Source organism: Pelobates fuscus, chromosome 5, assembly GCF_036172605.1.
Source record: "Pelobates fuscus isolate aPelFus1 chromosome 5, aPelFus1.pri, whole genome shotgun sequence".
Taxonomy (NCBI): Eukaryota; Metazoa; Chordata; class Amphibia; order Anura; family Pelobatidae; genus Pelobates; species Pelobates fuscus.
This window is the reverse complement of record NC_086321.1, coordinates 1,511,372-1,528,824: the sequence shown is the minus strand read 5'-3', so window position 1 is coordinate 1,528,824 and position 17,453 is coordinate 1,511,372. Positions and strand designations below refer to the sequence as shown.

The following is a 17,453-nucleotide window of genomic DNA, read 5'->3' as shown; positions in this document are numbered from 1 at the left end:
CCTGTAACTTTCAAAATAAGCTGAAATCCTAGACATATTATGTACTCTGAAAATCAGAACAACTAATTGAATATTTTTTCAATTACTTTCCTTAAAGGACCACTATAGTGCCAGGAAAACAAACTCGTTTTCCTGGCACTATAGTGCCCTGAGGGTGCCCCTCCCGCCGGGCTCTAGGGGGTGGAAGGGGTTAAACTTACCTCTTTCTCCAGCGCCGGGCGGGGGACTCTCCTCCTCATCCCCGGCTGAATGCGCATGCGCGACAGGAGCCGCGTGCGCGCATTCATCCAGTCCATAGCTGAATGCTCATTCACAATGCTTTCCTATGGACGCTGGCGTCTTCTCACTGTGATTTTCACAGTGAGAAGCGCAGAAGCCCTCTAGCGGCTGTCAATGAGAGAGCCACTAGAGGCTGGATTAACCCTAATATAAACATAGCAGTTTCGGAGTTTATAGAAAAAAGAGTTAATCCTAGCTGGACCTGGCATATATATATATAAGAATTTATATATGTATATATCACATCAGATTAAAGCCCTTTTTGTCCTTTACAAAAAACGATATACAACATGTGTTGGTGCAATAAATAAGAAAAATGCAAACGGAAGTTGAAAACAAACAGCAAAAAATGCTTGCGTCCTTAAAGGGACTCTCCAGGCAGCAGTTTTTACTCACCTGGTTCCAGGGATCTATAGATCATACCTGAACAACTACATTAAGCTGTAGTTGTTCAGGTGACTATAGTGTCCCTTTAAGGGTAGGTCCAGTTTTTGAAGCTGCATCCTTAAGAGGATAATCTGATCATTAGGCTCGTAGGTATACTATCTAGCCATATCTTATTGTGGCAACTTTTAGTGTCTATATAGTTATTCACATGTACCTCTTTAAAGTGTGTTTTTGTATTTATTGTATTGCCTTTTATATAAATATTAACCATATGTGATTTGGGTATCACTCTCTTCCCAATATTGGCATAGCTGGGCGCAAACCTGATGCCCATAGCTGTGCCCCTCTTTTGTAGATAAAAACAATCCTTAAACCAAAAGAAAATTATATACCCTGACACACAGATACACACCACGACACATAGATAAATACCCACACACATATACATACCCTGACACACTGATACACAGACACACACATGCAAATGCACAGACATAAATACTGAAACACATAACCTGACACACTTATGGATACATATCCTGGCACACACCGAGACACAGATACATACAGTGAATCATGCAGACACATACCCTGACACACATGCAGACAAACAGACACACATATACATACAGAGACACATGCATATACACAGAGATACATTCCCTGATACACATGCAGATACATAGTGTAACGGACCATTTCAGCAGACAAGGGGTTAAAATCCGTTTAGGCGATATTCCCCTTTCAGATATAAAGGCAGCTACTGTAGAACACCAAACTCCCAAATTGAATACAAGTGAATGCACCAAACTCCCGAACTGCATACAAGGGAATAAGGTAGCACTCCAAACTCCCGAACCGAAACCTCACGAATAGCTGCTAGCAGACAAACAGGAAAAGCTCCCAAGCGGTTTACACTCCTGGCAATCAGTCTCTAACAGCGTACAGTGAATCCCCCCAAGAAGGAGACAGAGCTCCGTGTTGAGGGTCAAGCAGTGGTCTGTTTATTGAGGGCTACCTGCCCCTGTATTTATGCAGGTCTCCCACCTGGTGGACACTCCCCTAGGGGACCAGATAGAAGACTGTAACAACGGACAGACAAGTAGCATTTCAGGACATACAGTCACAACACTTCCCCACAATGCATCTTGGCTTCCTCTCCTCTGCCCTGGAGATAATTGAGAAGTAATTCAATTATCTCCCAGGACAAAGGCAAAACTCCATTACACACATGGGGACACAAAAACAGTAAAATACTTTAAAATACATAAAGTCACATTTTCCAGATAATACACAGACATTTCATATATCCCCAGATAGCTGGGATCTGAGCGCACAAAACTACCGAATAGCGCTCAGATCCTATACACACAGCTCAATTGCCATGGAGCCAAAGTCTTTAATTACACGAATGGGCTCCATGGCTGTGCTATCTGGGTTAACACATTCACATCACACAAAATACCGAAGGGACATATATTTGTTAGATCGGTACGAAATAGAACCAGGCGGCGGACGCCTCAGCGGTGTTTGTGCAAGTTTATAGTTCCATAGTTTAAGTGCCGAACACCGCTGGCCATACGGGACTTTTAAAATGGCCGCCGCCACATGTTCGGTAAACGAACAAAGACCACCCTGCATTCATCAATTAAGCTGCGGTTAACCGCAGCTTCAGGGTGGTCAGTTGGCGGCACACTCCAGCTCCCGGGTTGTCGCTCCTTCGGTAGTTTGTTCTGTAGATAAAATAAGTCGTTTAAAAGTCTGGTCCATAGTCCAAAGGCAACAGGCGGGCAACCAGGCTTCTCCAATACAATGTGGCGAGATTGCTCTTGTCACACATAGATACATACACTAAGTGCCATGCCTACTGACTGTTCGTATAATTTTGCCTTGCATTTTGTGTTCACAATGTTTATTTCCCCGATTTTCCCTGGTGTACTGTTTCCCCATGTAAACTGTGATATATTTGTGTATTTTGCCTGCTCCCAGTTTGGGAGAGCTCATACGAACGGTTTCCGTTCGTCTCCGACACCTCATTTAGAATGTACAGTTAGTGTGTGCAAACTACAGACTGCAAGGGAAACAAGTGGCGCATGCTTCCCTTGGGTGGCCGCCGGTTCGTATAACCAAACGCCAACCAGAGGCAGCATTCGTATCCCGAACCGTCGTGTGCACTGTCTCAGACCCCCGTGTCGGGGATCGTCCTACTAACTCCCAAAGGAGCTATGATCACTGTCTACACCCCCTGCCCGGGAGCTGCGAGACTAGGCTAATAGCTTCCTGGGAGAGCGCTCTCTCTCTCTCTCTCTCAAACTGGGTTTCACGTCCTCTCTCCTGATTGGGCGGCGAATCCCCTCTCCCCCCTGAGAATCGATTGGTGTAATAGAGTTTCGAGCCCTTTCGCCTGATTGGGCGGCGAAACTCCTTTCCTCCAGGCAAGCTGATTAGCGTGATTTGGTTTTGTGCCTTTCAGCTGATTGGTTGTTGCATGGTATAGGCGCGAAGTTTAAATTTGCCGGACTAAACCAAGCAACTTCATGGAACTCATTTGAGTTGTAAGGAGCCGCGAGCAGACTTTAAACGCTGATATCTCGGGCTCTGTCCATCCAATAGCTCCGCTATTTGCAGGGATCCCAGTTGGGGCCCGGGGCTATCTAATGATATAGGTTTTATCCATGTGACCTCTTCCCGTCCTGGGGTGCCGAGCCAAAAAGGTTACCCCCTGTAAGTAAAATGTTTGAATATACATCCCTGTGTAATGTTTCCCAGAGTGGGAGATGGCTATCTGTAACCCTCCTGCCTGGGTTTGTGTTGTGTGGAATGGAGATCCCCTACAGGGGGTCTGTGCATAAAAAGCTGTATGCTTCAATAAAGATTAGTCAGTGCTTAAACCTCCAGAATTGTGTGTCGTCCGTACGTTTACTGGAGGGAAGGAAGATTTAACCCCTGTGTCTGCTGTTCCAGCTTGCAGGGGATTCAGCAAGGGAAAGTCCTTGTAAGGACAGGCTCAAACATACACAGGTACGGACATCCAAATACACAGACAATACATAGATACACACAAGCAGAGAGATACACGAACACAGATACAGATAAATAAACACACCCTGACATATATGCAGATACAGACACATATGTAGTTACACAGACACACTAACACATACAGACGCACAGATACACACTGACAGACACACAGGGGCACACACTGACACACATGTAGATACACAGACACACATATCAAGAGAGACACTTAATGACAAACATTCAGATATACAGGATGACACTCAGAGATGCGGACACACAGATACAGAGGTCTACACACTGACACAGATACAGACAGACACACACAGAAACACATACACAGACAGATACACACACAGATAAAAATACATGCATATACCCATACAGAAAGATATACACACAGAAACACACATACAGACACACAGACAGACTGATACACATATAGACAGAGATATACACACACTCACAAACAAACACACATGGAAAATATACATTTTTAGTCAGAAACATAGAATGTGATGGCAGATAAGAACCATTCGGCCCATCTAGTCTGCCCAATTTTCTAAATACTTTCATTAGTCCCTGGCCTTATCTTATAGTTAGGATAGCCTTATGCCTATCCCACGCATGCTTAAACTCCTTTACTGTGTTAACCTCTACCACTTCAGCTGGAAGGCTATTCCATGCATCCACTACCCTCTCAGTAAAGTAATACTTCCTGATATTATTTTTAAACCTTTGTCCCTCTAATTTAAAATTATGTCCTCTTCTTGTGGTAGTTTTTCTTCTTTGAAATATAGTCGCCTCCTTTACTGTGTTGATTCCCTTTATGTATTTAAATGTTTCTATCATATCCCCCCTGTCTCGTCTTTCCTTCCTGGTAAGTTTTATCCTGCAATCCATGAACCAGTTTAGTAGCCCTTCTCTGAACTCTCTCTAAGGTATCAATATCCTTCTGAAGATAGGGTCTCCAGTATTGCGTACAATACTCCAAGTGAGGTCTCACCAGTGTTCTGTACAATGGCATGAGCACTTCCCTCTTTCTACTGCTAATACCTCTCCCTATACAACCAAGCATTCTGCTAGCATTTCCTGCTGCTCTATTACATTGTCTGTCTCCCTTTAAAGGGACACTCCAGGCACCCAGACCACTTCTGCTCATTGGAGTGGTCTGGGTGCCAACTCCCACTACCCTTAACCCTGCAAGTGTAATTATTGCAGTTTTTCATAAACTGCAATATTTACATTGCAGGGTTAACTCCACCTCTAGTGGCTGTCTATTAGACAGCCACTAGAGGTCACTTCCTGGGTTCTAGCACAGGTTTCCTGTGCTAGAGCGTCGCTGGACGTCCTCACGCTGTGTGAGGACCTCCAGCGTCGCTCAAAACCCCATAGGAAAGCATTGAAATGATTTTTCAATGCTTTCCTATGGGGAGACGTAATGCGCATGCGCGGCATTTCCGCGTATGCGCATTAGGTCTCCTCGGCCGGTGAGCGAGATTAGTCTCGCCCACCGGCCGACGTAATCATTAGGAGGAGCGTCGCGGAGGCGGAGACAGCGGCGAGGGACATCGCCGCTGTCCCAGGTAAGTGACTGAAGGGGTTTTCACCCCTTCAGTAACCGGGGATTGGTGGGTGGGAGGGAGAGGGACCCTCCAGTGCCAGAAAAACGGATCGTTTTTCTGGCACTGGAGTTTCCCTTTAAGTCATCAGAAATAATCACCCCTAAATCCCTTTCTTCAGATGTTGAGGTTAGGACTATCAAAAAATCAATAAGATTAGTTTGGCATGATCTCCCTGAAGTAAACCCATGTGTTTGTAGATGTTCAATGTAGCGGAACCCCTTTTTGGCTGTTCCATCTATTGTTTTATTGTTGGCACTGCAGAGGTTTTTCATATGCCTGGAGGTCACAGATTTACATTACACCATCTATGGCCATACTTTGTTCGGTATACGAACAAAGTACCGAACAACCGGACCACCCTGATGTACAATATTCATGTAATTTACCTCCCTGATCGCTTCTCCTATTCCCTTTGTTCATACGAACACGCTGCTATATTTCCTGGGTGGCCGCCATTTCGGTAGCCGAACACGTGGCGGCGGCCATCTTAAACCCACGAACAGCGGTGTTTGGTTGTCAAGTGTCTGGAACTCAAAACGGACACTCGACTAGCCGAACACCGCTAAGACCACCAGGGCGGCAGAAACTACCGAAAGAAAACCACGAACGGCCCGTCGTTCGGTAGGATGAATCCCACAAACTAGGGGATTCATCCGGTTACCGACTCCATTATGTGTCATAGCCTTTCGGGATTTTTGGGGCACGAATAGAGACCGACCGCAGGGCCAGATCTCATGGAACTATTTTCGGCATCTTTACCCATGCGGTCGGTCAAAACTTTACTTTCCTATAACTCCCAAACCCCTGGTCTGATCTGGGTGATTTGGGGATGTTTCTCACCCAGATCAGGGCTACCAGGGGTACCATATTTAAAGGTATATCACACATAGTTGGGGTACATCTATAAAGTGGGGAAAAGTATGTACAGTATAATTGTATTATCTGTTAAGCTAAGGGGAGGAGATGTGTGGGAGGTAACGTCTATATGATTGGTGTAATGTGTAATTGATGTGAATCCCTCCCTTGCATGGGAGAATCTCATAAAAGCAGGAATGTTGCCATTAAACTTCAGTTCTACTCCTGATACGGTGTGTCGTCCAGTGATTGGGAAAGGTGATGGGATACTGTTGGATTTTATTGCGGATTGTGCTGGATATTCTCTTGGATTTATTACTTGTTCCTGCATCCTCTTAATATATTGGTGGAGTTAAACTGTGGGAAATCAGCTCTCCGCTACATTCAACAATCCTATCCTTTAACATGGTTTCCATCACTTTCCCCACTGCTGAAGTAAGGCTTACTGGCCTATAGTTGCCCGACTCCTCCCTATTACCTTTCTTGTGAATGGGCACAACATTTGCCAACTTCCAAGACTACTCCTCTTATCAATGATTGGTTAATGGTTTTGCTAGAACACCACTAAGCTCTTTTAATAGAGGACAATGCTCTCCTCTCCCCGTAAATCATCCTGCCACTGGGGAGGGAGGACGCTGCTCTCCACTTTTCATACTTACAGTCTCTCCTGGAAGTGGTTTAAGTTTCCCCTCTCGAGCTGCTGCTTTTGCCTCCTGTAAATCTTGCTCAAGAGAACGAATAAGGTTCAGAGCAGAGTCGATTTCCAAAGGTCCACATGCATCCTGGGCCTACACACAGAATACAGTAGCCAATGAATGTAAAGTACAAGCCCAATCAGGTCACAATGCAGAAACAATAAAAAAATGAACTCATTCAGGGATCTCATCTTGAACTGTGTGTATCTCAGAAGACTCTTTAAAAGCTATTAAACTAACCTTTATTACAGCGCAAAAATAGTCTCCTCTCTGTTGCCAGATGCACCCTAAATCATTCATTTGGGTCCAATCAGATTTTTTTTTTTTTTTTTTAACAAATAATCACTGATAATCATAGCACATGTGCGGCACGCATACTTAAGCCAACACTGCTTTTCAGAGAGAAACAATGAAACAGGAAACCTGTAATGTGACATGCCAGCAAGCTGAACTGCTTTAGGGGATTTCTGCGTCCTTAATCCAGAGGATACTTGACTTTTGAAAACTCTGATTATAAGTCCTTCCGGCAGACAAAGTTCATGATTTGAGAACCCAATTCCCCTCCAATAGAAAAAGTGTTAACACTCAGAAAGCAGCAATATCTACAAAGATTCGATTGGTAAACACCACTCAATGTCTCCGTCCAAATAGTAAACTGCGACTGCTTTACCTCAGTTACTTACTACCATTCTACTGCTCTACCAGACTGCCCTTAGCTCTGGCAAGAAGCATAGTAAAATAGGAAGATTGTAGCAAACTAATCAATCATGTACCACGCTTAATGATTAAACATGCTTAAACATCATTAAGCACACTTTGTGCTCGTTACCAAAAATATTTCTTATCTTAGCGTTACCTTTTGTGCCGCCGTGCGTAATTCAGCCAGAGCAGTGGCAAGGTTCTTCGTGCACTGTCCAAGCTGCATGGCAGATGCTGGGTCAGAGACAGTGGGGACAGCGGCTTTACCAGCGGAGACAAGCCTGTGCCCTGGCTGCCGGAAGACAGAAATATAAGCATGACTAATATTAAGAGACATTATGTGATATGGCAAGACAGATACACACAAAGCAGCAGGCTCACAGGTTTGGAAATCAGCTCTTTGTCTGCCTACCAGTTAGGGATCCTGTGCTCGGTATCAGACAGGTCTAAACTCTCTCAGTCGCTCTGTAATATACTGACTGGTTACATAGCTATATAGCTGAAAAGAGACTTGCGTCCATCAAGTTCAGCCTTCCTCACATATGTTTTTGCTGTTGATCCAAAATAAGGCAAAAAAAAAAAAAACAGTCTGAAGAACTTCCGATTTTGTGACAAACTAGGAAAAAAATTCCTTTTTGAACCCAAAATGGCAGTCAGATCTCTCCTTGGATCAAGCAGGTATTACCCCACTAATTAGAAATTATATCCCTGTATGTTGGGTTTTTGCATGTATTTATCCAATTGCTATTTAAACATCTGTATGGACTCTGATAAAACAACCTCTTCAGGCAGAGAATTCCATATCCTTATAATTCTTACTATAAAAAAAAAAAACTTTTCTTTGCCTTAGATTAAATCTCCTTTCTTCCAGTCTTGAAGTTTGACCTTGTGTCCTATGTATAGCCCAGTTTATGAACAGATTTCCAAATAATGGTTTGTACTGGCCCCGAATATATTTGTATAATGTTATCATATCCCCTCTGATGCGCTGTTTTTCCAAACTAAAGAGATTTAAATTTTTTAACCATTGTTCGTAACTAAAGTGCTCCATTCCTTTTATCAATTTCGTAGCTTGTCTCTGCACTTTTTTTAGTGCCAGGATATCCTTCTTTACAACAGGTGCCCAAAATTGACTGACTGGCCTATATACTCAGTATCAGACAGGTCAGTATATCCTTATTAGTGACCATGTGATATTAGAACTCTCCCAGTCGCTCTGCAATATACTAACTGGCCAATATACTCAGTATCAGACAGGTCAGTATATCCCTGTTAATGACCAGTGTATTTCAGGCTGCATGCTCTGCTAACAGCCTTGATTCAGGACATTACATACCTGGAGGAAGTTCTGACTGGCACTGATGAGAGAAAGCTGCGCACTGGGACTGTCTGGCTGGGTCTGGCTTCCACGAACGCCCTGGACTAACATAGGGATTTGATCTGCCACAACCTAAAAAGTAATGAAAATATTAAAAAAGATTATTTGTAAGTTTAATAACTATTCAATATCTTATACGCTACACCAATACAGCAAAATGCAACATACCCCACAGATACACTGAGCAAATGAGTGAGCTCCTAGAGAGGGGACTTCCTAAAATTGACACTATAGTCACCAAAATAACTAGCTCAATGAATCAGTTGTTTTGTATAGAACATGCCCCTGCAGCCTCACTGCTCAATCCTCTGCCATTTAGGAGTTAAATCCCTTTGTTTATGAACCCTAGTCACACCCCCCTGCATGTGACTTGCACAGCCTTCCATAAACACTTCCTGTAAAGAGAGCCCTATTTAGGCTTTCTTTATTGCAAGTTCTGTTTAATTAAGATTTTCGTATCCCCTGCTATGTTAATAGCTTGCTAGACAATGCAGGAGCCTCCTGTATGTGATTCAAGTACAAATTACAGAGCAGAAGATTTAAAAAAAAAAAAAACATTTTAATGTAAATTAACATTGGATTGAAAATTAAACCATTTTTCCACACAGGCTCATAGCCAGGAGATGTGTGACCAGGGCTGTATAAACTAAATTAATTTACCTGTTACATGGCAATCCCCCAGGGAGGAGGGCTGGGGGAGGGCAATCCCCCAGGGAGGAGGGCAATCCCCCAGGGAGGAGGGCTGGGGGAGGGCAATCCCCCAGGGAGGAGGGCTGGGGGAGGGCAATCCCCCAGGGAGGAGGGCTGGGGGAGGGCAATCCCCCAGGGAGGAGGGCTGGGGGAGGGCAATCCCCCAGGGAGGAGGGCTGGGGGAGGGCAATCCCCCAGGGAGGAGGGCTGGGGGAGGGCATTCACCCAGGGAGGAGGGAGGAGGGCTGGAGGAGGGCAATCACCCAGGGAGGAGGGCTGGGGGAAGGCAATCCCCCAGGGAGGAGGGCTGGGGGAGGGCAATCCCCCAGGGTGGAGGGCTGGGGGAGGGCAATCCCCCAGGGTGGAGGGCAATCCCCCAGGGTGGAGGGCTGGGGGAGGGCAATCCCCCAGGGTGGAGGGCTGGGGGAGGGCAATCCCCCAGGGTGGAGGGCTGGGGGAGGGCAATCCCCCAGGGTGGAGGGCTGGGGGAGGGCAATCCCCCAGGGTGGAGGGCTGGGGGAGGGCAATCCCCCAGGGTGGAGGGCTGGGGGAGGGCAATCCCCCAGGGTGGAGGGCTGGGGGAGGGCAATCCCCCAGGGTGGAGGGCTGGGGGAGGGCAATCCCCCAGGGTGGAGGGCTGGGGGAGGGCAATCCCCCAGGGGGGAGGGCTGGGGGAGGGCAATCCCCCAGGGGGGAGGGCTGGGGAGGGCAATCCCCCAGGGAGGAGGGCAATCCCCCAGGGAGGAGGGCAATCCCCCAGGGAGGAGGGCAATCCCCCAGGGAGGAGGGCAATCCCCCAGGGAGGAGGGCAATCCCCCAGGGAGGAGGGCAATCCCCCAGGGAGGAGGGCAATCCCCCAGGGAGGAGGGCAATCCCCCAGGGAGGAGGGCAATCCCCCAGGGAGGAGGGCTAGGGGAGGGCAATCCCCCAGGGAGGAGGGCTAGGGGAGGGCAATCCCCCAGGGAGGAGGGCTAGGGGAGGGCAATCCCCCAGGGAGGAGGGCTAGGGGAGGGCAATCCCCCAGGGAGGAGGGCTAGGGGAGGGCAATCCCCCGGGGAGGAGGGCTGGGGGAATGCAATCCCCCGGGGAGGAGGGCTGGGGAAGGGAAATTCCCCAGGGAGGAGTGATGGAGTAGAGATGAATACATACCTTGCAGCTCTGTACTAGCTGTTGTTGTGCAGCTGGGTTCTTGTTGCTGGAGGCTGCATTTTGTGCTGCTGCAATTGTCTGCGTTGCAGAGGCAGCAGCTTGTTTGGCCGCTTGCTGAGAGAAAGATAGGAGTCTGAGTCATCCATAACTGTACATACAACATATCTCTTCTCTCTAGCCTTAACATTCCCTGGATACCGCTTATCTACAAACTTTTGTTTCAGCTCAACTATTTCTCTCTCTCTAACACTTTCTATCCAAGGAAAACGTGCTCTGTGCAATATATAAGGTGCTTAATAGTAAATACACATCAAATAAAAATATACAGCAGCTCAACAAGTATCCCAAGTTAACACAAATAGATATGTCAAAAAGATTGAACCCGGTGGAACAACCAACCAAGAAAGACTCACTCAGTGGAGCGCTAATGGAATACGCTTACCCTACTATATACTGAGGGTGTCAGATGACAGTATTCTCCCACTCGTAGGGATTTATAAAGACAATGTCTTCTAGAACATAGTGTAGTATGTCAATTAAACCAAAATGTGATATGTAGGAGATTTAGACCAAACTCACATGGTATAGAACCCTACTAGGATAGGCTCAAGTCTCAAAAGCAGGGGTATGTAAGCTCATACCAGACCCTCTCCGAATTCTTGACCCAATGGTTTTCAGATATTTGGAGACATAAAGGAGACAAGGTGTCCTAGTGCAGGATTGTAAAGATAAAATAACTAAAGTGGCAGTGCATGGGCTTGCTCGCCTTAAATAGAGACAATTGTACTAGGCTCTAAGTGTCAGGGCATATGTGTCTATAAAGGACACTGCCCTTCTTGCACACAGGAACAGGAAACGGTTAAGGGTCCACTGGGTTGGCATTGGCATAAAATAACACTATTGTAATATACAAAAATAAATATAAAAAACTTGTATAGGTGATACCCATCCCGGAAATCAGTGATGTGACTCTCGAACTCCAAGACGCGTTTCGCCGGTCGGCTTTATATAATCGGTGAATTCAAATATCGTGTATATAGTAGAACTGTGTATGGATATACCTTCGTGTATAAATCACTGCAAACACCAAGTTCTATCCATACACCATTATTATATATACACGGTATTTGAATTCACCTATTACATTTAGAAGCCATCATCCCTAATACATGTTGATAAGAACCTGCTGTTATAAACAGCGAAACTCCAATAAGGTATTTCACTTTTGATTTTTTTATCCTATATTTATTAATGTTGTCTCCTTTCTTTCTACCCTATGTTTTAATCCCTTGTATGGTAACGTATTCCATCTATACGAGACATCTATGGACTATAAGTCCTGTGGAATACTTTGCCATGAATGGACATGTATATTTAGAATGAATTGCCCATACGCAAGATGGTTGCCTGAACTCTAATGTGGTGTGTGCAGACGCAATGCTACGACATCAAGAGGGGCGTACCCTCAAAGACGGCACGTCTGGTCCGCGACGTCACTTCCGGGTTCGGATGAAGGAGTTATGAGCAACAGCTGAAACCACACACACCCCCGACCACTTAAGGAGCACGGCGACCAATCAGATCAAGATCACAGATATAAAAACAGCCTTTTCAAGAAACAGACAATCCAATTGAGAAAGCCGACCGGCGAAACGCGTCTCGGAGAGAAGAGAGTCCATGTGACGAGACCAATCTCGCCACATTGCATTGGAGGAGCCTGGTTGCCCGCCTGCTGCCTTTGGACTATGGACCAGACTTTAAAAGACTTATTTTCCCTGCAGAAAGGCTTATTCGTGCCTTTTCTGCCGGGGTGTTCGGTAGATTTTATCTACCGAACAAACTAACGATTGCACGACCACCTGGGAGCTGGAGTGTGCCACCAATTGACCACCCTGAAGCTGCGGTTAACCGCAGCTTAATTGACGAAGGCAGGGTGGTCTTTGTTCGTCGACCGAACACGTGGCGGCGGCCATTTTACAAGTCCCGTACGGCCAGCGGTGTTCGGCACCTAAACTATGGAACTATAAACGGACACTTATTTGCACGAACACCGCTGAGCCGTCCGTCACATGGTTCCTATTCGTGGGGATGTAGCTGAACAGCCGTTCATTCGGTATTTTGTTTCATGTGAATTTGTGGTAACCCAGATAGCTATGCCATGGAGCCTATTCGTGTTTAAAGACTTTGGCTCCATGGCGATTAAACTGTATTCGTGTGGTCTGAGTACCATTCACCTAATAATGTGCACTCAGACCTGAGCTATCTGGGGATATGTGACATGTCTATGTTTAATGTATAAAAAGTAACTTCATGTATTTTAAAGCATATTACTGTATTTAGGTCCCCACGTGTGTAATGGAGTTTTGCCTTTGTCCTGGGAGATAATTGAATTACTTCTACAATTATCTCATTGTCGGGATGTTTTGCTTCTGTGAGTCTGTAATGTGATACATGTCTGTCTGTGTTACAGTCTTCCATCTGGTCCCCTAGGGGAGTGTCCACCAGGTGGGAGACCTGCATAAATACAGGGGCAGGTAGCCCTCAATAAACAGACCACTGCTTGACCCTCAACACGGAGCCTTGTCTCGTTTTTGGGGGGGATTCACTGTATGCTGATAGGGACTGACTGCCAGGAGTGTAAGCCGCTTGGGAGCTTTTCCTGTTCGTCTGCTAGCAGCTATTCGTGAGGTTCCAGTTCGGGAGTTTGGAGTGCTACCTTATTCCCTTGTATGCAGTTCGGGAGTTTGGTGCATTCACCTATATCCAATTTGTGAGTTTTGGTGATTTTACAGTAGCTGTGCCTGTCTGTGAAAAGGGGATTATCGCCTAAACGATTTTAACCCCTTGTCTGCTGAAACAGTCCGTTACAGTCCACTTCACAGATTTCTGAGACTGGCATCACTTATACAAGTTTTTTATATTTATTTTTGTATATTACAATAAAGTGTTATTTTATGCCAATTCCAATCCAGTGGACCCTTAACGGTTTCCTGTTCCTGTATGCAAGAAGGGCAGTGTCCTTTAAAGACACATATGCCCTGACACTTAGAGCCTAGTACAATTGTCTCTATTTAAGGCGAGCAAGCCCATGCACTGTCACTTTAGTTATTTTATCTTTACAATCCTGCACTAGGGCACCTTGTCTCCTTTATGTCTCCAAATATCTGAAAACCATTGGGTCAAGAATTCGGAGAGGGTCTGGTATGAGCTTACATACCCCTGCTTTTGAGACTTGAGCCTATCCTAGAAGGGCTCTATACCATGTGAGTTTGGTCTATATCTCTTAAATATCACATTTTGGTTTCATTGACATACTACACCATTTTGTGTTTATTTTTTCTGTTCTAGATGACATTGTCTTTATATATCCCTACGAGTGGGAGAATACTGTCATCTGACCCCCTCAGTGTAGTAGGGTAAGCGTATTCCATTAGCGCTCCACTGAGTGAGTCTTTCTTTGGTGGTGTGTGCCACCGGGTTCACTCTTTTTGACATATCTTTTTCTATCCAACCTACTACACTCTCCTCTACAGACAGACAGACTGCACTGCTCGTCCAAGAACAGACCTGCATTGGATGGCCTCATTAATATGCTGCACTTACTGTACCTCCCTCTACTGTAATGTAACCTGTAAAATGCTGAGTACACCTGTTCACACTTTATAAATATACATACACTGTATACCTACTGCAATTACCGTACCTCCCTCTACAGTAATGTAACCTGTAAAGGGCTGAGTACACCTGTTAGTGCTATATAAATAAAATATACATACACTGTATACCTACTGCACTTACTGTACCTCCCTCTACTGTAATGTAACCTGTAAAGTGCTGAGTACACCTGTTAGCGCTATATAAATATAATATACATACACTGTATACCTACTGCACTTACTGTACCTCCCTCTACTGTAATGTAACCTGTAAAGGGCTGAGTACACCTGTTAGTGCTATATAAATTAAATATACATACACTGTATACCCACTGCACTTACTGTACCTCCCTCTACTGTAATGTAACCTGTAACGTGCTGAGTACACCTGTTAGTGCTATATAAATAAAATATACATACACTGTATACCTACTGCACTTACTGTACCTCCCTCTACTGTAATGTAACCTGTAACGTGCTGAGTACACCTGTTAGTGCTATATAAATAAAATCTACATACACTGTATAACTACTGCACTTACTGTACCTCCCTCTACTGTAATGTAACCTGTAAAGTGCTGAGTACACCTGTTAGCGCTATATAAATAAAATATACATACACTGTATACCTACTGCACTTACTGTACCTCCCTCTACTGTAATGTAACCTGTAAAGTGCTGAGTACACCTGTTAGCGCTATATAAATAAAATATACATACACTGTATAACTACTGCACTTACTGTACCTCCCTCTACTGTAATGTAACCTGTAAAGTGCTGAGTACACCTGTTAGCGCTATATAAATATAATGTACATACACTGTATACCTACTGCACTTACTGTACCTCCCTCTACTGTAATGTAACCTGTAAAGTGCTGAGTACACCTGTTAGCGCTATATAAATAAAATATACATACACTGTATAACTACTGCACTTACTGTACCTCCCTCTACTGTAATGTAACCTGTAAAGTGCTGAGTACACCTGTTAGCGCTATATAAATATAATGTACATACACTGTATACCTACTGCACTTACTGTACCTCCCTCTACTGTAATGTAACCTGTAACGTGCTGAGTACACCTGTTAGCGTTATATAAATATAATATACATACACTGTATACCTACTGCACTTACTGTACCTCCCTCTACTGTAATGTAACCTGTAAAGTGCTGAGTACACCTGTTAGCGCTATATAAATACAATATACATACACTGTATACCTACTGCACTTACTGTACCTCCCTCTACTGTAATGTAACATGTAAACATGACATTACATCTCTACACATCAGTCATTACGCTGTGAACATGTAACTTACCTCCAGTTTGTGCACCAGTTTTTTCTTTATCGCATTTTGAGCAGCAGCATTAGTTGCTATACGGAGACCTTCGGCAGCTTCTCGTAGTTTCTGCTGCTGTTCCTCGCTATCAGGGTGGGCAGCAGCTCCCTAAGTTGAAAAAAAAACAAAAAAGACGCGCGTTTATTTTAGGTGCATTGCGAAACCAAGCACACAAGAGGTCATTTAACCTGTGTATAATAGCACAGTAAAATCAAACCTTCGCAGCTTCCACCATTCTGGCAGTGGCATCTGCCAACAGTTTGGCAGCACTCAACAACTTGCGGGAATTTTCCAAGTCACTTTCTTGTTCAGCATCCGCTTTAATGGCACCAACAAGGTCTGACGTTGCTTGCGCAAGGATTCTAGCCTGGCGGACCATTTCACCTGCACGCATAGAGGAACACCTGCATTACAAAATACTCAATATGGCCGACATGGAAAGTATGCATTCTAAATCAAGGAGTCTTTAACGAGAATTGGTTTATTTTTCTATAGTCTTCCCCTTCTGCGCCTCCTTAGCCTTTTTCCATGATACACTTCCTAATAGAAAAATACACAGTTCTTACCCTGTATCCTAAATAGTCAAAGGACAATTTACTGGTTAGTAAAAAAAATTCAGTTTTCTCCCATGAGCAGCTCAGCAATGGAGGTGACAAGCCCCTGAAATGTCATTCCGTATGCCTTGTGACTAGTTCACCATATCTCCATGTCGTTGCAATACTGGAAAAGACTTGCGCATGTATAACTACTTCATGAGACATGTCTTTCAGATGAAAAGTAACCACTCCCAGCCACTTAGCCGGCATAATTACTGCCTTCAGAGTGGGACATTGAATGAAGAATACTTCCACAACACTCAACTTAAATTCCAAGATAGAATTACAGTTCTAACACTACAGCACAGCCTGCAAACAAGAACTTTATCATAAAAAGACAAGAGGTCAGATTCCTATTTCACAATGTACTAAAGACTGAAGGACTTTTAAAGGTGAAAAGACATGAACCCCTAGGAGAAACCCTGCTTGTAAAAACATCTTGAATCCTCAGAACATTAGCTTCTGGTAGACCGTTCCTGTGACTCACTCACAGAAACTGTGACAGCTGGATCATCCTGAATATTTGCACGGATATTTCCACATTGCTCCTAGAAAATACCAAAGATTTCCTATCCAAAGCTCTAGGACAGGGATGTTATGGTACTTTTTGAAAGTAAACCAAAATGTTCAAATGTCTATCTGTTCCTGTCCAAATCAATAAAATTAAATTGCGTATATACGCTGAAGTAATTAAGTCTGACACACAAGGTTCAGGTTAAAATAACTTCGAGAAAGTTTATTGGCAAGTGAAGAAAAAGCGGGCGCGCAGGCCCTTTTAAGAGGCATTTTGCGTCATCATTGATTATTAGAATATCAGCAAATAAACACCATCAATTGGGTTAATTGTTAAGTGTCGGTGTTAGTGTCTTACCTATTGGTTCAAAAATAAAAAGGTTAGTCCCGTGCCCACCCATCAGAGGTGGGATTATTCTGGACACGGGTGGGGATAAGGGGGTCCTAAGCGTCATTTTACACGGTCAATGATATCAGGCTTCATGTCCAGGTGCAAGGTCTCTTATGAATAGAACATTTCATTACTACTGTGTTCTGTGGCCTTCAAACTATACTATCTTA

General features: G+C 44.5%; 1 protein-coding gene across 3 annotated transcripts in view; it reads right to left on the bottom strand.

Moving 5' to 3' along the window:
* LOC134610547 (talin-1-like) overlaps positions 1-17,453 on the bottom strand; it is a 99,219-nt gene that overhangs the window by 47,610 nt on the left and 34,156 nt on the right. For all 3 annotated transcript variants that reach the window (XM_063453514.1, XM_063453516.1, XM_063453515.1), the window contains 6 exons: positions 16,001-16,167; positions 15,763-15,891; positions 10,779-10,892; positions 8,898-9,011; positions 7,719-7,853; positions 6,827-6,955 (listed from right to left, as the gene is read on the bottom strand). In XM_063453514.1, the coding sequence (XP_063309584.1) occupies positions 6,827-6,955; positions 7,719-7,853; positions 8,898-9,011; positions 10,779-10,892; positions 15,763-15,891; positions 16,001-16,167 (788 nt within the window). The remainder of the gene's footprint in view (positions 1-6,826; positions 6,956-7,718; positions 7,854-8,897; positions 9,012-10,778; positions 10,893-15,762; positions 15,892-16,000; positions 16,168-17,453) is intronic.